This window comes from Danaus plexippus, chromosome 4, assembly GCF_018135715.1.
Source record: "Danaus plexippus chromosome 4, MEX_DaPlex, whole genome shotgun sequence".
NCBI classification, from domain to species: domain Eukaryota; kingdom Metazoa; phylum Arthropoda; class Insecta; order Lepidoptera; family Nymphalidae; genus Danaus; species Danaus plexippus.
In genome coordinates this window covers 8,724,198-8,747,722 of record NC_083538.1, presented here as the reverse complement: position 1 = coordinate 8,747,722, position 23,525 = coordinate 8,724,198, and the positions used below count along the sequence as shown (strand labels likewise).

At 40.3% G+C, this 23,525-nt stretch overlaps 1 protein-coding gene across 12 annotated transcripts; it reads left to right on the top strand.

Annotated features, from left to right (window-relative positions):
• Positions 1-8: 8 nt before the first annotated feature.
• LOC116768672 (embryonic polarity protein dorsal) lies at positions 9-22,550 on the top strand. 12 transcript variants are annotated; one of them, XM_061527256.1, is made up of 15 exons: positions 86-125; positions 1,251-1,370; positions 9,576-9,641; positions 12,174-12,300; positions 14,874-15,026; positions 15,507-15,694; positions 16,751-16,983; positions 17,049-17,204; positions 17,356-17,434; positions 18,760-18,831; positions 20,301-20,342; positions 20,425-20,513; positions 20,603-21,852; positions 22,186-22,222; positions 22,408-22,550. In XM_061527256.1, the coding sequence occupies exons 1-13, from the start codon at positions 89-91 to the stop codon at positions 21,206-21,208; spliced, it is 1,968 nt and encodes a 655-aa protein (XP_061383240.1). In that variant the 5' UTR covers positions 86-88; the 3' UTR covers positions 21,209-21,852; positions 22,186-22,222; positions 22,408-22,550. The 12 variants fall into 12 exon arrangements, with proteins under 12 accessions (XP_061383218.1, XP_061383240.1, XP_061383234.1 ...); XM_061527250.1 differs by having other exon boundaries at positions 20,603-22,037; positions 22,075-22,222; XM_061527265.1 differs by having other exon boundaries at positions 20,606-22,037; positions 22,075-22,550.
• Positions 22,551-23,525: the final 975 nt, after the last annotated feature.

The following is a 23,525-nucleotide window of genomic DNA, read 5'->3' as shown; positions in this document are numbered from 1 at the left end:
TGTACCGATGGTGGGGATCGCACTGACGTGATGAGGACCAGGCTCGGGTGCATCGAGCTATTAAGCGTTTAGAATCTAGTGAGATCGCATGTCTCTGGATATGTCCTTGGTATCCGTGGAGAAAAGTAAGTGGAACATTGATGCTTTCCCGTGCTTATAGTTTGACCGACAGTGCGCGATAATTCGATAGTTTGATCTGTGAGTGTCTACAGTACAGTATAATCATTAAAAATAAGTTTCAATTCATATAAAGTTTTACAATTTGGACATTTTATTGGCGCTGCGAGGTTTGGCCCTGTGATGTACGCTTTTTAATTGATGCAATTATTTTAGGTAGATAGTAAAATGAAAAATATTTGACTTTACTAGAAAAATAACAATTTTAAATGAAAAATATTTGACTTTACTAGAAAAATAACAATTGAGTGTTGCTAATATAAAATAAAGTATTTCGTTTGTTTATTTATAGCTTATTAAAATATGTAACTTTAAGCAAGATTTCACTACGCAGTAGTGTCAAGGTCAGCGATTATAAAGTCAATTTTTTTTAAATTATTGCTAACACATCAAATGATAGAACATGGCAACAAAAATGGCATAGTTTATGTTAATAAATAAGATCGACTTTTGGAAAAAGAAATACAGATAATTCATTAATACTATGTTTAAAAATGAGAGAAATGTTTGGAAATGAAGCCCACACAACTAAGACTTGAATAATGTCAAAGTGTATAGGTATGCTGAATTTTAATTTCAGTTTGCTTACTTTGTTGACGCTTTCAAAATAAAAAAACTTAACAAAATAAAATAAGGTAGCCTGTTTGAAAATGTTGATAATTTGAAAATAAATACGATATCCTTTTGTTTTTTAATTACTTTTCAGTCAAACATGAATATTGAAAAAAAAAAAGTTTTGAGAGAAGAAAGGAGAATTAATAAGTTTAGATGTTTTTTGCCTAAAAAGAGTTGAAATTTTGGTTTTCAAAAATTTTAAAAATTTATCAGCTGAACGATGCTTCCAAACATTTACTAAATACTGTTTTGACAAGCGGTACGCCGCGCCGCGCCGTGAAGCGCCGTACGCACATTCGAAACAAGAATTATTCGCTATTGATATTCTTCACAACTACTAATGAATCAATATTAAATGTTTGACATCAAGTGCAGTACGCATCAATTCAACCCTAACAAGAGCCTCCAGTCAGCAGACTAGACATGTTTCAGTAACAGCATAATGTGTATTTACGCAGGCGTCGCGTGCAGGCTGGCGTCCCCCGCCCCCGCGCGCCTCGCCCCCGCGCCCGCCCGCCCTGCCGACGCGCTGTGCGGCATCTTGACTCCAGCCGGGGTGCTCATCCTGCTGCAACACGGTATTTAACATTACACCTTACACTATCTATATTCTACAAGATTTCTCGTTTCCTAATCTTCGTCCATACATATTGCTTCAGGACTGTTTGTTCTGAGCATATCCCTTCTTTGTATACACATACTTAATGCATATCAATAATAGTTATAAGAACACACATCTATTTTATGGATCGCTAATGTTCAGCGATCTAAAATGTTCACTTTGTCCACTACTTTCATCAATACTGTTCTGAAAACTATATAATTATCGGAGTGGACTACTGAGTCCAGAACCCGTTCAAACTAATTCACTTCCTATTAAAATACTATTCACGCGAATACTAAATTAAATTAAAAACAAAGCTAAAATATTAAATGTCTATTTTGTTGTGCGCCGACGAGGGACTTGAAAACTAATTTTAAGTTTTTTTAATGAATTGTTGAATAAATTGCGCTGATCGTAAACCAGCACCCACTAAGCACCGAGGGGCCGTCCGTGGAATGGCATAAGACATGCTAGTAATAAAACGATAAACAAAAGTAGACAATAAACTATATACTTTAAAATTTGGAGTAATTAATAACAGTTATAAAAAACAGATAAAGGGACATTCGTATAGAAAAACTATAGAAAATATATTTTATCTGGACAACGAGGAAAGACTTCGTAACCTGGCGATGAACATGACTCAATAAACTCACCTTCTGTAAATAACTTATCGAGAGAATCCTAAATGTAACGTATTTTTATATTTTATACAAACAAAAAATACGTCTCTCGAGCGGCTTGTGACGTTCGAATATGACAATACCTTATAATAGAATATTGATTTTGAATTTTTTTTATTTTATTTTAAAACCAGCCTCTAATAATAATAATGAGTATTTTGTTATAAGTATCAGAGTATCAATAACTGTGAATTTAATTAAGAAGCTATTAGTAATATTGGGTTCGCTCAAGGGCAACCTGAGTTCCAGGAAAACTACGAAAGTACTCGGACATATTTATATCAATTTTAATAAAAATTATATTTTTAAAACTCATAATTTATACTTAAGACTACATGATTGCCCTCGTGTTAGTATAGCAGAACCATCACATACTCGTGTGGTGTCAAAAATCTCCTGGTTCACATAATGACATCTAAGATTTTCGCGAGTTTTATTCATTTAAATGAAACTAATATTTTTGGGATTATGTAGTTTTTTAAATAATAAAAATCCGCGTAGTTTATCCGAAAAATATTACTTTTATTTAAATCTTCTGGTTCCCGTCACCGGGCGTTGTTTCCGCGGAGTCAGCAGCCTCGCTGTTATTTTATTTCGTATCTGTACACCGTAGTCGCCCCGACAGTGTTCGTTAATTTCTATTTATAAAAACAAACACCACGAAAAAATTCTCTTTAATAAATGTGTAACATAATGACAGTCAAAATTATAACAATTGTCTATAGCTACATGCACGGGCGTTAGTCTCAACTCTATATTAATATTGTAAGAACATCCACGTAAAACTCGATTATTTGTTATAGTTATTGTGATATAATGAATCATAGTGTCATTAAGACTTTTAAACGACGTTACCTGTTTATACATACGTACGTCTCACATTTTACGGCAACACTAAACAATAATACATTTTGTTGTAATACATTTTAATGCTATAGGTAAAATAAACTAATAAAGCTGATCTCAGATTTTGGGTGAAATAAAATTGTTCGGAAAAAAAAATAACTTGAACGTCGGCAGGTTTTACGAGGAAACATCGAGACTTTAAATTAACGATCATATATCAGCGTCCGCACAACACACAGACTCATATTATATTATTCTATTATAAAATTCCGCCATCACCTTGGCCCACTTACTGTAATATTAATTACTTAATATGAAATGTAACACGAGGGGCAGGCACCGGTGAACGGGCGGCGATGGTATCACCAGCGAATTAAACAGGAGACGGCGGGAACGACTGGCGGCGAGGCGACCCCCGGCCTGGACACACAGACGCCCTGGACGCCCCACCTGTACTTAACGTGACACGGCCTATATATTATTTGTTATCGCCACCCACAGCAGGTTTCACACCAACAGAGAACATGTATTTCATGTCGCGCTACTGAGGGGTTCCTTGACTAGCTCGAGGTGACATTTCGTTTTAAACGATTTCGTTATTAGTAAGAAACAAGTGTACATACATCGTCAGTTGAAGAAAAGTTTCGATAACTGACTCTCAAAGAGACGAGCGACGAAAACTTGTTAAGTAGCCAGGATAGTATACCTACTTTAAGGGTGGGGTAGGACACGACAGGTCGCGAGTTCGGCTTGAGGCAGGTCGTGAACCCTCGCTCCCTGTTTGAACCCTACAACATTTACGCAATCTACGGAAGGGTTGTAGCCTGTAGGGTTGTTTAACATGAAGCGCAGACGACGCCGCGGCGACCACGTCTGGCGCCACACGCGAACTGACGAGTCGCCACTAGCGGCGGAGCCACTGACTCACGACTCACCACCATCTACCATCTACCACCTACCACCTAGCACACCGACATGACAACAGACTACAAATCATCGATGTAATCTGTAATTTCGTTTAATAAGTACAAGCTGGTGTTGAGTGGATCCACATCTCAGACTGTCAGTCGACAACATGTACCTATATCTGAAACAAATAACTCATTTATGAAGCATAGTATATTTTAAAAATGAAATTATTAGCTTGAAGTAGTTTAATTATAACAAACAGTTTCGGATAAAGGCTTTTATTATTTATTGATGAATATCATTTTAAAATCGAACAGACGTTTCAAGTAAAAAACTATCTTCGATTTTTCGACCTGACACAACTGTGTTTAATACTCTAAATTTAAATCTAAACAAATGTTAAAGTATTCAAAGTCTCATTAACAAAGTACTATTTAACCCGACGATATCTGTTTATGTAGGTATGCAAATTTAAACATTCAAAATAAATCATTTCTCCTAAATAATACACTTTCTTAAACTTTGAGTGGAATAGTTCAGGTCTCTTATACAATTCTAAAAAGTCATACGTTAGAATAAATCACATGTAAAAATTATTAATTACATATATTGTACTTTCTTTCATTAAATCTCAGTTTTTATTACTTTGTTATGTAATATCAATGAAGATGGTGTATCATACAAGCAGATGAGACATTATTCAAACTCAAATAACACGTGTGACTCATGCTCTCTGAAGAAGCACGAAACTAACACCCACGCACTGAAAATAAGGGTCAGCCTATAGAGCCTCCGGGCTCCGGGGGTGAGTCACGACCCTTATAAATATATATCAGATTACTCGGCGATCGCAAAACAGAATTAATATTAACGCTATGAACCAAGAAACAAATAGTTTGCGACTTGTTATTTATAAACAAAAATTACGTAAACGACACAAACAGATATCTCATTAGAGATACTGTTATTACATAAAACACATGAGTTCATTTAAAAAATATTTTTGTATTCCTCTGTAACACTGAATTATTTAAATATCAATAAATTATTATTGTACTTGTGTAATTCTCATAATGAACTTCGTCTGACGTCAGATGTATTCCTGAATCGAATTATACAGCCAAACAGTTATAATTTTCAAATAAAATAACTGTTGAACTGAATGTAGGTATAAATTTATTCATCGCGATCTAAATAAATGTTATTATTATTCTGCTCTTTCCGCCTATTTTAAAATGTGCTTTGTTTGTGTATAGAACTAAAGTAGGTGGGTAATTTAATGCGACTAATAAATCAGAAGAACAAAAATAGGCAACTTTAATATATTTAAATCTTGTTCTACTTTTCCCCTTAGGAAGTAGTTCGTAAATAATAATTTTAATGTGTCGAGACTTAATATTTTTTTTAAGGAACAGAGTCACAATGAGTGTCAAACAACATCGCATTTTGTGATAACTGATCATTTAATTATTAAGTTTATAATATTTCTGTCCCGCTTTCGCATGTTGTAATACGTATATGTCCATTGCGCATGCTCAGGTATACGTCAGACGGCTGGCGGCGGCCAATCGTGGTCACTCCGTGGTAGTGTGACGGCCCGCTTCGGAACACATAGACGTTAACGTCGTTCGTCGTTATTTTCGCAAAAGTTTACAACTTCTGACGATCTTTGGGAGTTGGAAAAACTATTTGTGTTAACCGTTACGACACCGCCGTTATCAGTCGTAAAAAGTCTAGCCCTTCACGACAGTGTAATAATAACAAAGTAGCGTTTTGATATAACCAGTTTCTTAATTCTTGGAACCGTCACCCGTGCATGCTGTGTTCGACACGAGACCTTGATAACTAGTTCCTTGGACGAGCGAAGAGACAGTTATTATTGGATTATGCCCAAGGAGGTACGTCTTTAGTTTACGTTGCGAATCAGAGGTGCGTGTTTCCTTCAGTTATATCGAATCAGTGTGGTTGAGTGCGAATTTCGATTACAGGATTTAATTTTCCATACGGTGTTATAATGTTTATATAAATGTGCGCGAGCCAAAGACCGCTGTGAGGTGTCCGCCGACGATAGTCGTCAAAATCGTGCGATGGACAACGGCGGAGGTAAAACGTGTAATATTGCATGACCTGTCCTTTGGTACTGTATTGACGGATGTCACTCCTGCCTGGCGCTGCACGCACTTGCTCTTTGATATTTAATACATGTAGATCGCGGTATAGATGATCGTAGTTTTCCAATGGCTGGTGTATTGCTTCCTTCTGTTCTGTGAGCGAGCTATGTTTGTGTGTTCTATAAATACCCCACAAGCCGACCATTACTCCATCCATATCGCTGTTTAGTAATTACTATGTACATACATTGAACTTCGTATTTAAATCATCGGCTATCCTAGGATTCAAATAGAAATATATTTTTATAAATTATAAGGTGGAAACTTAAATTAGTATATGGTTAGTAACACGCTGTGTAGATAGCTAATTTTTGTAAATTTCTTTGTTGGCTTCCTGTCTTTTAGTAATGAATATTATAGTATTTACTAATACAATTAATTATTGCCGCCATTTTAATGTTTGTAGCAATATCAACAAGTTCAGTGTTGTCAGACGTTATATTTACCTAACACCATATTCATTATATACGTTGTTTATGTACTCAATGTATTATTTCATCTAATCATAATAATTTCACAATTATTTTGTTATTTTATTAGACGGGAAAGGTTCATACAATTTTTTAATTATAAGTATTGACGTTTTTCGTGATTCAGTATATGAGTTCTGTTTCTTAAAAGTAACTAAGATTTAATTGGAGTTTTGATTGTAAATATATTAATAAGAGATTAAAAAAAGAGAATCTTATGCATCACATCTTAAAAACTACATAACTATAATTAAGAATAAAACACAGTTGAGCTATTATGTATGTTATGTAACAAAATATAATTATACAAGAATACCCCATCTATTTCCATAGAAAAAACCATTTTTGTAACCAAATTCCCATTGGAGTTGATATGTGGGTAATTATTATGCTAATGTATACAGTCTTAATGCTTTTATTGTCTATGGCTGTGTTCTACCATTATTCCAATGCAATCTGTATTTATGATAACTATTATGAACCAGTGACAGATAACTTTGAATTTTCTCACATTCATTTATACATATATACATTTAAAGCAACATTTCAGCATCCACAGCTGAATGTAAGGCTGCCCCAAGCATGCTAAATGTTTTATATACTCTCTACGATGTACAAATATATAAAGGGTGCCATTACATGGTATCTTCATAGTTATTTTTCTGATCCTAATTACCTTTTTTTCCAAGTGCAATTGAATTAATTATCCTGAGATGAAATAATATCATTGAGCTCTCTGATTGTGTTAAAACACAAGGAAACTTGGCAAGCTATTATGCACTCAACACAACTCTTCTCAAAGGCTTTGTTCAGATCGCCGGAAAAATGGCAGGACTTGTTTGTACTAATGGATAATCTTTGTAATATATCAAAAAAAATATAGTTAGTAGATTCATCTTTATGTAAAGACTTCTCCATTGGTTTATGTTTACAAGACTTGGTTATAACACTGAAGTGTGTATCCGATACATCCAGATAGATTGTGTGTTACATGGCTCTTTTTTTTAATAATATGGCCTTAATCTGTGCAAAGACATGCACAGTATATTCTGCCAGTGTCAAGTAGAATGGAGGAGACATTACATGACTCTACATGATCTGATATTATTTGACATATAATTACATATAACATATTGATAATAACATGCAGAGCATAAACAGAACAGCTACAGTACTGACACAGATAACAAATTTGTACAGCTATTTATAAAATACATGTATATGTAGGAGATTTAGGTATAGATATACCTAACCCCCGGCAGAAAAGATGTTTTTAAAATAAGTTCAAATAATAGTGGTTCTTATCACTAATTGTCTTATTATCAGTAATGATAGTTGACCCCTGAACCGTCCAACAGCTTTCAATATTGAACAGCTGCCTTGTCCCAGCAGTCTCTCCTCAGCCTCCCGCTGTGCTCCACTCTTGTTCTGATGTTATTTTCATTGTCACACTAACATTTCAAATGACGCTGTTCTGGGGACTCACGGTCGTGCCAGGTATTTGATCTCTGATTCCATTTCAAAGTTCCATATCTTTCATATCTCTCTTTATTAGGTAATGTTCTATTTATTTTATTATTTTTCAAGTGAATTTTGTATTTTTAAAATTACATTAAATGATAAAAGTGAATGAAGAAATCTGTTAGGGTTTTACCTGATAGTTATAAGATCACACTAACAAACTATTGAACAACTAACTACATTGTAATGTGTTACTGTACTTGAAAATATAAATATTTAAAAAATCTACAATACACTTGTATTTTTTTTAAAAAACGTTTTTTGTATGTTTTAATATATTTCGGGTGTGGCAACATTTTTAGATATAGATTAATAGTGAAAAAACTGCAATCCCGCGTAGACTATTAATAGAAACAATGAAGTTATTATAAAACAGTTTTTCTCTCTGTGTATCAATTAATCATTTCATTTTCAACGGTTAAAAAAATAAATAATTATTTCGCTTATATACTGGTAACATTCATCATGAGTTTTCATATTTCCAGATATAATTTTTAATAGATGTTTATAAAAGTAATTTTACCATACTTCTCTAGTTCTAACAATATTTTCGACACAATATTCTTTTCGTCTATAATATCCTGTATTTTAAATTGACGTATTACATAAATATAAATATTTTTTTTGTTAAACTTTCGAAATTTGGTTACCAATACCCAAAGATGATTTAAAAATGCTATCTCTTTCACGATCGGCCACATTTGTAATGCTTGATGGATGAAAAACCTTCGCGTATTTGGCGTTTGTTCCTCAAATTATATTTATGATAGGTGTGATATTTATTTGTTACAAATAATTCCTTTATTGATGAAACTTGAACATCAACACTGAATAGTTAAAAGTTATTGTCAGTGTAATGCATAGCTTCATCTACACAGCGTTCGAGAAAACTTTCAATATAAAGTCGGGTTTCGAAAACAATACTTGACTCGAGTATGGCACGATTTGTCCGACACGTCCGTATTAGACGCCGTCACCTGTATGTTTATCACGAGTTTCCATGTTCACACTACACACGGAGCGTTTACTGTTTTTCATTATTATACATCTTTAACGTAGGTTGAACTTAAAATTGAATGATGATCTGGAAGTGGTCAAAGTTTAATAAAAGCTTTTTTTAATATTTATATCCGGTGTTTCGATCATTGAGTAAGCCTGTGTGTGTTATGTTGGGTGGGTTTCACATATTACAATATCGGTAAAAGCATCATTCTTTATATAAATCCATGTATTTATCTATCACCAAGTGTTGTTCCAACAGAATTCTGTTAGTCACTTTGCTTTTCATCAAGTAATTTCAAACTTCATCACACTCGCTGAAGACGCACAACAGAGTTCACATTTATATTTTTTATGATAGTTTCTTTGTTATACACACCCTATATAATGTATGTCTCAATGTACCTCATTACTATGACACGATAGTTTTCAAATGCACTTGTACTATAGTATTAGAATGATAAGGAAGTGTAGTGGCCTTCGCTGTGGAGGTGACCGTAGAGTCGAGTGAAGCTTATCAGCTAGTCGCACCTGCAGCTTGGATGAGAGGGTCTGAGGGTGATGAGTGTGCTTGTTCCAGAGGGCGTGCTGCATGTAGACCACAGTGAGGCGGGCCAGCCGTCCAACCTGAATATAAGTGATGTCAGTGAGTATCACGCTCGTGAACTATGAGCACCCTATATATTAGTGAGTTCTCATTCTCAGCAACCTCGTCTTATGTCGTCTCGTATGTCATTATATATCTGTATATATCATTTTCTCTGTTTTATTACATTATTCGCGTGTATTATTTTTCTCCGTAGTACTTATTTTATTCTCTCATCTTATATCCGATCATTTTTCATTGTTTTTATTTCGTCTCCTTTTCTTTTGTTCTCATATTTTTTCTTCTATAGTTTTATTCTATAATTGTAAGGTTTGTGAGCTCCTCTGGTGGTCGGTTAGTGTTTCACGCGAAAGCCACTTGACAGATTTTGATGAAAGTTTGAAAAATTTTATTTTACACATCAGAAAATTTGTTTTTTATTTTATTTTTACGTGGAAGTCCACGTGGACAGAGTCGCGGGAAAAATGAGTATATATATAATATAGTTTATTGTGCAATAAATATAATGTTTTATGAAATATCTAAATAATAATGGTTCCTTAACAACAGATAATTAATGTCACTGACAATGAATCCTAGCCTTCATCAATAATATTGTTATAGGTATACCTATAGTATTGTTTTGAAAACATTCATCAGATCATCTTCAGCAACCCGTAGTTGTTAGTTTTTATAGTTGATTTGTAATATTGAGTTCTGAATAGTTTTGATAATTGGTAATATTACCAGTACCAGTTTGTGTGCTCAACTAAACTATTGCGTCTGCCACATCATACAGCTAGAGTGGTTAAAGCAGTAAAAGAATAGTTTGTTTACAACACTTACAGCTTAGACATGTTACACCCGTATAGTATGGAAATAATAATGTTGACAGATATTGAACGGCCGCCGTCGACTTGTTAAATGAACAGAGCTGAATTTAAGCCACTATGACCCCATAATAATGTTAATAATTGTAACAAGTGTAATGTTTTTATCATAATATAAACGTGTTATTTATCATAACGAGGAACATCTCAATAAACACGGTGATCAGGGAATCCAGATGTTATCTGGGGTGAGGGAGCAGCCCGCGCGACACCGCTATCAAACATTCTCAAATTAATGTAGCGAATCCTCGTCGAGACGAAAACATTTTGTTATGATTATAATTAATATTATTATTAGGTAACGCCTCGTGACTCAACATTACGTACTGATAATTTTCTTCGACTTCGCTCGCTTCTATATTCCGCGCCTATTCTCCAAGTATATTCAGCTACGCGTTCCATTATCAATAACTTGAGATTTAAAACTAACCTTTCATATCGATATTTACTTCGCATTTATTTCCGCGAAAATCCTATTTTTTGTTTACAAACACTTATTTATTTTAGTCTCTGTTAACTCGTGTTAAGCAAGTGAAAGTCTCATAAAAAGTTATCTTTATACAACATTCTGTGTTCGCAGTGTGGTTAGTGTGGAGTATGTCTGGGTTGACGCTGAGCTCACGTAGTCCGGAAGATTTACTATAACCACCTGGAATGAACACCAGCACTTGTACAAATAGTTGATAAAGTAAAATATATGTCATGATAGGCTTTTTACGAGCTGTGTCGTCACAGTACTAACGTAGGCCATTTAATAAAAAACGGGAAAATCATCGTATGGTGTGTGATAATGTGAACTTGTCATAAGCGTACTGGTATACGCACCTCAGTAACATCGCGGGTCGTGCCCGCGACTCATGAACGGTAAATGAATAAGTTCAAGAAATAAAAACGATCACAAGGCACGTTACACTAGCCACAGCTCACCTATAACGTGTTAAGGAAAAACGTGAGGAAACATAAATAAATGATATTAATAACCCTCTCAAGTACATTGATTTTTCAATGATCGCTCTGTCATATCCTGGGGTGTTTATCATCACTAACATTATACACTCGCCACAAAAAGTGTCCGTCTCTCCCTAGTTTTGATTCATCTTCGACAGTCTTCGTTACGATTAAACAAGAAACATGATTGTTGAGTAAACATTATCTCCATTTATTATAATAACCACAATCAATGCTAGTCATTTACTTCACTCGTAGTGCCTACTGTTAGAGTACTATGCTTGTGTCCCTACTCCTCTCGGTGTCACTATCAACAACAAGTCCATATTATAATACAAGTCGCATGTCGCCACTCGTTCCGCCTCGCCACCTCTCCCGAGACCGTCTCTGGCCGTGTTTCGCTTTACTTTCACTCCGGTTTTTCCCCGAAGCTGTATCCTTATGAGAGTTAATATTTATCAAGCCTGTATCTCAACGCCTCCGTCATCAATACGAGCCTTGTTTGGTTGCATTATTGTATATTATATTGTTTTTTTCTTTTAATTATTTACTAAAATCTCTAATAGTTATAACAAATGTATACAATTTGTAGTAGACTTCTTTCATAGTAAAGAAAAATACATTTTAAAATGAATATCTAACACGAATAATGTGTGGGGTGTTTGATAGTTGAGAGGACGGAGCAGATGATGGAGCTGATGATGAATGAGTGAGACGTCACCGGTTTGATACATTTCTGTTGTGATCTGTTCAGTTGAGGCGATCACGAAGGCGGACCCGCTGTTCGGGCCGGGAGTAGAGGCAATGCCGCGACCTCTGACCTCCCATCCGGGGCAGACCTACGTCCGCATAGTGGAGCAACCCGCCGGGAAGGCGCTCAGGTGACAAACGCACACACACGACACGTTTTATATATAACATCTCTATAACACTTAGGTCTCTACTGCAGCATATAACGAGTCGTAAATAACTGCCGTAATGGTATGTATTAATTGATAAGCCACTATTTTTATTAACCTACAGTACAGACATGTGTTCATAGTGTCATAATGAGAAGACGTGGCGTATGCTGGCAGCAACACAACTGAAACAGTGTTAAGGAAACAGAATCGCAATTATTGTTGACTGAATGTTAATGATTCACACGAACACGTAACCTTACCGCGCGTTTGTGACGTTAAGAACTACACACGGACAGTTTGCTTTCACCAGACGCCGGCAACGATGTCGCTTATAACAATGCCAACTGATAGCAAAATGCTATTATAAAACACGGTCGAGATGAATGGGGAGCGCCGGCGACCTCACGAAGCATATCATAAAATAATATGTTGCGCTCAGTTTAGTTACCGCAAGTTTCTCACTGTAGAACCTACGTTAATACTATGAGCGAAGATTTGCGCACGACAGACTGTTAGCACTTCATATGTAGCGTTACTCAGTGTTGATAGTTGGGGAACATGAGATAATGGTGGCAGCTGTGAATTGATATTTATCAAATAAATTATACCGTTATTAAAGAGTTATCAATATATTATTGAAGTGACCCCGCGACCTTTAAAAAATAATGTTTTTATCAAACAAGGAAAAATGTTCGTGTGGAAATTGAAATGTTCATTACGGTAAGAATGCTCGGCACGAAATTATCTCACGTCCCCCGCTTGTTAGGCGTGTATGCGTACTGTGAATGAAAAACGTCCATACCGTCCGTATGGAGTTCGCTGATGTATAACAAGGGTATTGCTCTCTGACGCGACACACTCTTTTAGACCGCGCGTCACTCGCGTCGTGCGTCGGCCCGCTGAGATGTCCGCCGGGCGCTCGCGGGAATATCTATATGATAAAACTATTGAATTCACTCGACACGGTTCAGAAGTCAGCTCGTCTCTCTCCTGTCTATTAGTAGGAGCAACATTAACCCTATTTAAAGTTATAATTCTGTTCAAACCAAATAAAAATGCTCTCAACTCTAATCGAATGTTCCCTATTGGAACACGTCCAGGCGTTTTCGTATTTAATTCTCTATATTCTGTTACTCTCTGTTATTAAATTATTTAGTTGACTTGTATAAATGCGGTTATGATTAAGATATAATTTATTAGATTTGTCTTTACTGTAAGTCGATCGCCATAGACAATGTTAAAGTTTCGAAGAAGGCCAACACTTTAACGACTTTAGTTATGTTGTTGAGTTAAAACGATACTTTTTACAAAACATTCAGATCATATCACTGGCTTCACGCCGACATTTCGATCTCTGACGATATATTTGTCACGGTCAACATTTACATGACATTTTTACCTATTACCAAGAAATCTGCGGTTCCGATGACATTGCGTTTATTTAACGGCTAGCGTGTGATTCACGCGGACCTTATATTAAGACAATTACCTCGTGTTTCGTAATGATATCACAAACATTGAAGTCAGAGAATACAAACAGACAGAAATTGAACAATGAGACTGATCAGTACCACGCTAACTTTAGTCTAATAACTTTCCTCTTACTGTCTACTGATTGTGTCATGAACTCTGTATGAACAAGCGGCGTCTTACCGTCCGTGTGCACGAACAGCTGAAAGCGAGTTGAAGGTCTGATGAAGATGTGCGACGTATCAATTGAAGTATAAAAAAACATATTGATAAGAACATACCAATGAATTTAACAGCAGCGAACACTGCGTGTGCTGACGGGGGAGCTCACTAGTGTGATAAAATGTCGCACGTTGTTGTATTCGATAATGTTTCCGGATAACGGAGAGGCAATGAGGATGCGATCAGGAAATAGAAAATACATTTAAATATATTTTTACACGTTACGGTTTCTTATATGAGATGTGGATTCAAATAATATCAGTTGAATATAAAACACGAATACCGTTCTCTACGAACTGACTCGCAGACTAACAGATAATATATGTATTTTACCAGTACATCGGTTTTATGTGCATTTATAGTGAACAAAAGTTAAATATAATTCAGATGATTTACCACCAGTTTAAACCGTCACACTACACACGGAGCGTTAACAGTTTTTGATTAATCTAAGGACATTATAGTGTTAACGTAGGCTATTGAATGAGAAACGCGAAACAATTCGTATGTAGTGTCACAATGGGTACTTGTGGTAGGAACATTCAAGGTGTGGGAAGTTTATTAAAATTAATATGAGACTTCGTAACTGGACGTCATCAGTTTATGTTTTAACAGAATCTTTATATAAGTACTCTATATGTTCTCTCTTTATAATATAAAAATAAATTTCAGGAATACTTTAATAGTCACAGGTCCATCATTGACCAATATACGATACACACCAAATCTTTAAATAAAAAGCCTTACAAAGAAATCTGTTTCTAAATTATTTATATATTTATTATATAATATATATTTAAAGGCTGTAATGTTAGTGGTGAATGATCTGAACTAGAGCACGTGTAATGTGTGACGCGCAGGTTCCGGTACGAGTGTGAGGGTCGGTCGGCGGGCTCCATCCCCGGGGTGAACAGCACCCTCGAGAGGAAGACCTACCCCACCATAGAGATCGTGGGCTACAAGGGAGATGCCGTCGTCGTGGTGTCCTGCGTCACCAGGGAACAGCCCTACAGGTACGGACCGACACACTCACACACACACACGCTCGTGTATAGGATTCATAAAAAACTCAAACATCACAACTGAAGCCAGCGGCAGCTAGCAGGAAAACGGAACGGTGTAAAGATGGTAGTGTGGTGTGAGTCACCGGCGTGGAGACGAGCGGCTCTCGACACGACCGACCTTACATACACGTGCTCACACACATATGTATATATATATGTGTTTGGATAATAAAAAAAATGTAACTTTATAAGTTCATCACTACAACCCTCACACATGATAGACATAACAGTAGTCACGGCGCTAGCAGCTGCTACAGGCACCGCGCTCCTGTTGTGACCTGAGACTGCAGCAATCACTGTATTGAGTTCGCCCTAACCAAAGACCGCCTATAATTCACCTTCTTCATTATTTTTGCCCCAACTCACATTGTCTGCAATCCGCGTTATCCCCTGCCGTCGACGGTGAGTGAATTGTGTCATTGACCACAGACCTCACCCCCACAACCTGGTGGGGCGCGAGAGGTCATGCGAGAACGGAGTGTGCACCGTGAAGAGGAGCATCAGCGAGGAGTCGCCACAGGTGTCCTTCAGTAACCTGGGGATACAATGTGTCAAGAGGAAGGACATCGCCGAGGCGCTCAAGACGAGAGAGAGGCTCCGGGTGGACCCTTTCAAGAGTGAGTACTTACACGCGCGCGCGCGCGCACACACACACACACACACACACACACGCGCACATAGGAAGACACACACACACCACCTCACATACAAAACGTGCTGTTTTGTATGTGAGATTGATCTTAGGATGCTATGTAATAAATTTCAAGTAGTAAATAAATTTAAATAAATCATATGTTTAAATAACAATATAAATATAAAAATAACCCGCGTAGGAATCTCAGTCAGCACGCCGCGGCCGGTAGTGACCGGCTTATCAATGAGTGTCTTTCATCCGGCTCTGGACGTTACTTACAGCGATGTTCTAAACAGAAATAGCGTCAATGACCCGCATACCATTCACTAGGAATTACTCTACACGTCAACTATACGGACACTACTACTACTACAACTATACGGACATGTCTCAAGTGACAGAGAAATTGCTAGTTATCGTTATCCAGACACCCTCGATCTATGGCAGTGTAGTGTTTTAGCTTCGTCTAAAATATAACAAAAGTTGTAAAGTGAAAAAGTTGCGAAACGTCTGGCTAGCAGGGCTGGCGGTTAAAATAGATCGCCAGAAATACTCGGTTAATATGACGAGGCGGCACACGAGGCGCACGGCCGCGCGGACGACGCTGTAGCCTATACCGCCTCGATGTAGATCATATCACGAAGGACACTTGTTATTTACAGTACGAATAATACGTAGTGCGGACTGATAGCGCACGCTATCTCGATTATCGACACTTGTTGTCAACATCACAGGCGACTGCCGGATATCGGCGTAGTATAGATATGTAACCTCGGCTCGCGGCGGCGCGGCGGACACGTGTTCCGTCCGCCACGAACAGTTTACGTAAAATGGCGTCCTTCTAGCGTTGCATCGCCGGTCGCGTTACGTCACAGAGTTAATTGTTGTGTAATGATTGTTGTTGAAGTAAACACGCCATGATGCTATCTCGGCCTTCCCACTACACACCGTCACACTCCTCACTTCTCAGTATGCTAGCGAACCGTAGACTCTTCCTTCTGTGGTGTGTCTTAATGGTGGTCATGTTCTCGGTGGTCAGCCGGTTTCGGTCACCGCAACAAGCCGCAGAGCATCGACCTGAACACTGTGAGGCTCTGCTTCCAAGTGTTCCTCCCTGACGAGCGGACCGGCAAGATCAAGCACTCGCTGCCGCCCGTCGTGTCCGACGTCATCTACGACAAGAAGGCCATGAGCGACCTGGTCATCATGAGGGTCAGCCAGTGCTCGGACTTCGTCAAGGGAGGCGCCGAGATCATCCTGCTGTGCGAGCGAGTGAGTACACCCGGCGCCGCTCGGCTCCGCATACACGACTGTTCGTAACGCGGCTTCTGTCGCAGGTGACGCGCGAGGACATCTCCGTGGTGTTCTTCCAAAAGGAGGGCGACAACGTGGTTTGGGAGGAAAGCGCGCACATCGTGCTCGTCCACAGGCAGTACGCCATCGCTTTCCACACGCCGCCCTACAGAGATCAGGCGGAGACAGGACACGTGCAGGTCAGACTCGCATCACCCGTCACACATCACCATCTAACCTCACCCAGCCCATCTCCCCTAGCCCACCGCCAGTCGAGCCTCATCAAGAACAATGGATGCGATGACTTTCGTTCTACTCGGAGTTGTAAATGGTTTTTACGTCTCTCTCCAGGTGTATCTCCAGCTGAAGCGGATCTCGGACAACGCCCGCAGCAACGCCGTGCCGTTCGAGTACATCCCGGAATACCAAGGTACCGTTCGTAAGCCTGTCCCCGACCTCAGCGTCTTCTCTCTTCTCCTCTCCCCTGACGGCAACAACAACGACAGCAACATAACCGAGGAAGCGCTCCCTGACAAAAGTGACGGGGCGCCGGTCGCCGCCGAGCTGGTGACCTCCACGAGCGACCTCGATACCGCCATGGACACCACCATGGACGTGGACTCTAACGAGAAGAGTCTGGACGACCTCCTGGAGCAGGTCGCCGAGCTCGACGAGATATACTGCGAGAACAGGACGAGGCTAGAGGTCGGCCCGCGGGACCACGACACCGACCCCGAGGAGTTTGACGACGCAGGCACCTACACCAGTCTGCAGCTCGCCTTCAAGAACCCCGTCACCATAGCGGAGCCCGAGAACTACGAGGACGTGCAGCCGCCCGCACACACCTACCGCGGACCCATCATCGAGTTCACGCCGCTCAAGCCCGAGGCGGAGGAGGCGCCGCCGCTACCTCCCAAGCGAGTCCGGAAGACCAGCGAGTCCTTCAAGACCAGTCAGACCTCCGTAGACGGCATCCTCAAGCCGGGCCGCCGTCTACCGCTCACTCGCAACCCCGAGGCGGCGAGTGTGAACGGAGCCGAGCTGACGACGGCGCGCAGCGAACCCGCCCTGCCGCCCGCTCCCAAGAAACGTTCGTTCTTCTCGAGACTGTTCCGGAGGAGGGACAAGTCGCCCGCGCCCAGCGTCAAGTCCGAGGGCAAGCGCGAGCCGCGTGGCGCCAGGCCGGTGGGGCGCTCCGTGAGCAGCGTGTCGGGGCTGCGGCCGGCCAAGTTCAAGTCGTCTGCCTCGCTGAAGGACAACGCATCCTTGGCGTGCGCGGACAGCGTCACGCGCATCTCTCTCCACGAGGATGAGCCGTCGCGAGCGCCCAGCCTGGCGGCCGGCCTGCCGCCCGACGGGACCATCCTGGTGGCGGAGAGCGTGCTGGCGCTGGACGCGGACTCCTTCCGGCGCCTGCGGGACGACCTGGAGCTGACGGAGGCCGAGCACTACGCGCTGTACATGGCCGTGGCGCCCCACGCCACCGCCTCCGAGTTCGACGACACCAGCTGCTACTACTCGCCCGTGGACGGAGCCAAGTTCCACAACTGATGGCGCTCCGCCCTTCACCTACTGACACTATTAATCTTCCGCGCCGGACCGCCCCTCGTCATGAACCTCCTTCTAGTCAATTTTAGATTTATTTTATACTTGGTCCTCTATACAGCCGTCTTCTTTTTATTTCATTTTGTTTTGTTTTGTTTACATTATGTGTTAAAATGTTTATTTAATTGTTTTTTTTTAAATGTTTTCTAGATACGAACTATTTAAAGCATAAGAGGTTGAAGAAGTTACCTTCGGTGTTGCATACTTCCTACGACACAGACAGTAAGTCGCTCAGTCTGTCTCACTCCCTCATACATACAGAGTGCGCTCCCCCCTTCCCCCCTCCTCGCCGGTCCGAGGACGGTCAGTATATATTCAATACATGATGCATTTCGGTACTTGAAGTAATTTTGTTTCAGAAAATTATTTTGAAAGTATTTCTAGTTCAATGACCTCACTCTGTATGTATGATTTCTAATCATTGTAAGTCCAGCAGACGGAGTCGTCTCTGCTGTAGCATAATAAGTATATTAATGGTATATGGTGTTGGGGCTCGGGCGTGTTGTTGGGACGTGTCCCGTGCAGTCCGGTGTGGTGTGGTGTGGTCCAGCACTGTCTGGTCTGGTCCGGTCTGGTCCAGCGTGTCGTTCTTCTGTAGCTGTAGTATTCGTTGCATCTCATCGCTATTGTTTTATTGAGATGTTCCTCTCGTGTCCAGGACCCAGCTTCCTGTGACAACCAACTGTAGCTCGTTACTTCTGTTAGGAGTATTGTAATCGTCGCTAAACCTGTATTTCTCGCTAGGTACTCACTTCACCTTACCGTTCGTACGGCCGCGAGCTACATTTATGTATACATATATTATTGATATGTTCAGTTCTTTGTATTGATGTTGAATTTTCTAAGTTCTGTTATAATTTTGATAGTATTTAATGTTTTGGTGCTTCTAGGGTTGTAAGTTGAACTAACAGAGGCCGGCATCGTTGCGATGTCGGGGCCTCGGGTGTGGGTCTAGGGTCGGTTAGCCGCGGGACACTTTAAAATGTATTCGTGCTGAAGAAGCTAACAACTAGATTAAAGTCTAACCAACGGAATAATTATTGTGAACTGTAAAAGGCCGTCAGGCGCGCCGGCGTACACGCGAGTACCTCACGCGCGGCGCTCGGTACTAGCTCTGCTACAGTGAAGCCGCTGAGCTGCGAGTAGTGTGGAGCTCGTGTGGTGGCTTGGGACGAGCCAACATATCTAGCTGTAGATGTATTTACATCAAACTTTTGATATTCATATTTGTGCCTACCGATTGCTGGTTTTTTGTAATAGTGTACACTCGTGGAGATATATACAGAGCGTGGCTTCTGGACGCGTGGAAATATAATAATAAAACATGTCTCTGGCTTTTTATTTCGATCCCAAACGAAACGAGCTCTCCAGCGACGTCGGCATAAGGTCAGTGTGAGTGTCGCTGAGCACGGTTGTTGTGTGTTGTGTGGTTCATCTTCAGTTGTGTTTCCTTAGTTAGTGTTTTTTTTAACACCTCTTCCTCGTCGCCATATTTTTATGTTCTGCATGAATTTTTTTTCCCACTACAAAGACACTGTGACGATCTGTTTTCCTTTTATTTGCTTCATCAGTTGACGATGCGCTTCGCCTTAGAAAGTTAACCTTATGTTGGACGCTACTTGTGATTTTTTTGCAATAGCTTTTTATACAAGAACTTCGTATATGTCCTTAATAATTAAAATATCTTTCAGGAAGCTACCAAGGAGATCAGAAGATTAAAGCGGAACCCAGAGGTACCCAAAGTCATATCGATATTTTTAAAATGATTCCTCTTCTTGGACTCTGTTCTAAAATGTCCTTGTATCTTTGTATCAGACAAAACTCCGCCTCACCCCGCGGCCAGCCCGCTGCAAGTGTTCTCGCCACACTACGAGCAGGAACAGATGCAGCAAGACCACTACCAGGTCAGCCACACGGTCACATCACCGGCATCAGTGTTTGTCGCCGACAAATAATACGTCAATAAAAATAATCAACGTTTTTTCTCTTACAGCAGCAGGCCTGGGGAATGCAAGGTGGATTAAACATGGCCGGGCCGAGCCATATTAACTATGGGCAGGACTTGCAGTGGAGTCCGAATTACGTCCAACTGGGTTCCAACCTCCAGCCTCTGTCACCGAATATGACGACCCTGACCTCCAACATGCAACAGATGTCAAGCCTGCAACCTCTGTCGCCGAATATGCAGAGGATGTCGCCGAATATGCAGGCCATGTCTCCCAATATGCAAGCGATGTCTCCGAACATGCAAGCACTATCGCCCAATATGCAGGCCATGTCTCCCAATATGCAAGCGATGTCTCCGAATATGCAGGCCATGTCTCCAAATATGCAGGCCATGTCACCCAACATGCAAGCAATGTCTCCGAACATGCAAACGATGTCTCCAAGCATGCACGGCATGTCTCCTAACCTGCAAGCGATGAACACCAACATGCAGATGGGTATGGCGCCGCTGCTGGAGTCGCCGCTGGGAGAGCCTCTGACGTCTTCGGAGCTGTCCGGACTGGCCGCTCTGCTGGACCGAGGACCCGACCTCAGCGACAGCCTCAACCGCCTCTCCACCGGGGACCTCTACCCCATCTGCAGCGGAGACTAGCGGCTTAGTTTAGTGTCGTGTGGTTCGCGTGACGGCGTTCGTGCGGCGAGTCAGAGTCGAGGTGACGTCGGTCGCAGCACCGTCTCTACAGGAGTAGAGACGGCTGTTGGACGCTCGAGAGATCATTCGGCAAATACAAACGATTATGGATCCCTTATGATATTATTCTAGTTAGTGTTTAATGTTTGTAATGTAGATAGTCACATCACGGCCGGAGCAGACGAGTTTCCCTCACACCAGGTGGACTGCTTGAGGTCCATGTGTTTGATAGTTTACGTCTCCTAAGCTGTAGGTCATAATGCGTGCACAAACAATAATACATACGTTTGGAGTTAAAAATAACCTGCGTCTCCTAACACAGAGAAGAAACCTCTTAGTCTGGAAACGTTGACAGAGGAGAAAAAAATGAGACAAATTCAATAAAGAAATTCGTTAAATGAAAATATGAGATTTTGGAAAATTGTGAGATTTTATGAAGTAAGGAAAATATGATTTTTTTTAATGTGAACTAATTTGATAGTTGTAGTGGATAAGACTTAGACATCGCCCCGGCACGGAGCGGACGAGGCGTGTCTTGGAACCAAATATTGTGATTCAAATGTTCTGTGCTGTGTGGTGACGACCTTACAAGGCTCGGGTCAGAGGTTGTGTGGTGACGACCTTACATGGCTCGGGTCAGAGGTTGTGTGGTGACGACCTTACAAGGCTCGGGTCAGAGGTTGTGTGGTGACGACCTTACAAGGCTCGGGTCAGAGGTTGTGTGGTGATGACCTTACAAGGCTCGGGTCAGAGCTTGTGTGGTGACGACCTTACAAGGCTCAGGTCAGAGGTTGTGTGGTGATGACCTTACATGGCTCGAGTCAGAGGTTGTGTGGTGACGACCTTACAAGGCTCAGGTCAGAGGTTGTGTGGTGATGACCTTACAAGGCTCGGGTCAGAGCTTGTGTGGTGACGACCTTACAAGGCTCAGGTCAGAGCTTGTGTGGTGACGACCTTACAAGGCTCGGGTCAGAGGTTGTGTGGTGACGACCTTACAAGGCTCGGGTCAGAGGTTGTGTGGTGACGACCTTACATGGCTCGGGTCAGAGGTTGTGTGGTGACGACCTTACATGGCTCGGGTCAGAGGTTGTGTGGTGACGACCTTACAAGGCTCAGGTCAGAGGTTGTGTGGTGACGACCTTACATGGCTCGGGTCAGAGGTCGTGTGGCGAATATTTTTTGGGGAAACATCACAATAATATAAGGTTAACGTGCAATAAATTACGTACGCATTTAATGTGTTAAGTTATAATTGTTGTCATATTTTTAAATAAATAAAGAATAAAAACTTTTGACAATGTTAGTTGGGTTTTTTAATCTGTCCTTTTTATTAAATTATAATGTGAAAAATTTATATGCAGGATAAAGAACTATCTACCTAATTTAATTAATTTTAATTCTTACCATTTTAGTGACAGAGAGGAGTACCTTTAGTTTAAAATTTTTTACCGCATGAGGTTTAAAATATTGCGACCCATGAGAGAAGTCATATCTTGTAAGTGGCTTATTTGTTTTTAATTTTTTGGACGAGTTGGTTAGCATTTAGCTATTGGGACAGACGGTAGGTGCTAATGACCTCGAAGGTGTAAACCTACTATACCAGTTATAGTGTAGTCTTGAACGTACCCAAAGTTGTAAGAGTAAGGGAACACACGAAGTCATACTCTTCCTATCTAATTATATACGCAAGAGGAATTGAAAAGTCAAAATTAAATATAAAAGAAGAAGAAAAAAACAAAATATTAACATGTTTCCTTGTTGATTGTTGGAAGCAAGGGTTTCAGCTTCTCCGTCAGTGAGCCTAACACCATTTTCGGATGGAAAACAGTTCTTAAAATACATTAGTGATCTTGATTTCACCTAACATTGATTGTTTTATGAAACATTTATGAAAGAGGATTTTACGTGGGAAATTTTTCAGAATCATAATGAGATCTAACTTACGCGAGTTTTATTCATTTAAATGAAACTAATATTTTTCGGATATACTACGCGTGCTTTATTTTTTTGTTAAAACTACATACTCCCGAAGTTTCGCCTTTCGGTTACTTTTCAGCAACCGTGATCACGGGCAGCCGATTCAGAATCTTCCCTGTAATCTAGTTTTAGAGACTTCAAACTAAAATAGCTCACAGAATCTAAAACATCTGCATGGACCGTGGTTAGAATGATTTGGTTTTATTTAACAATGTATTCATAAAACCGTGATATCTCATGAAAGATGAGTCGTAACTAATCATGTTTAGGGTATTAAAATTAAAAATAGCATTTCCAATTT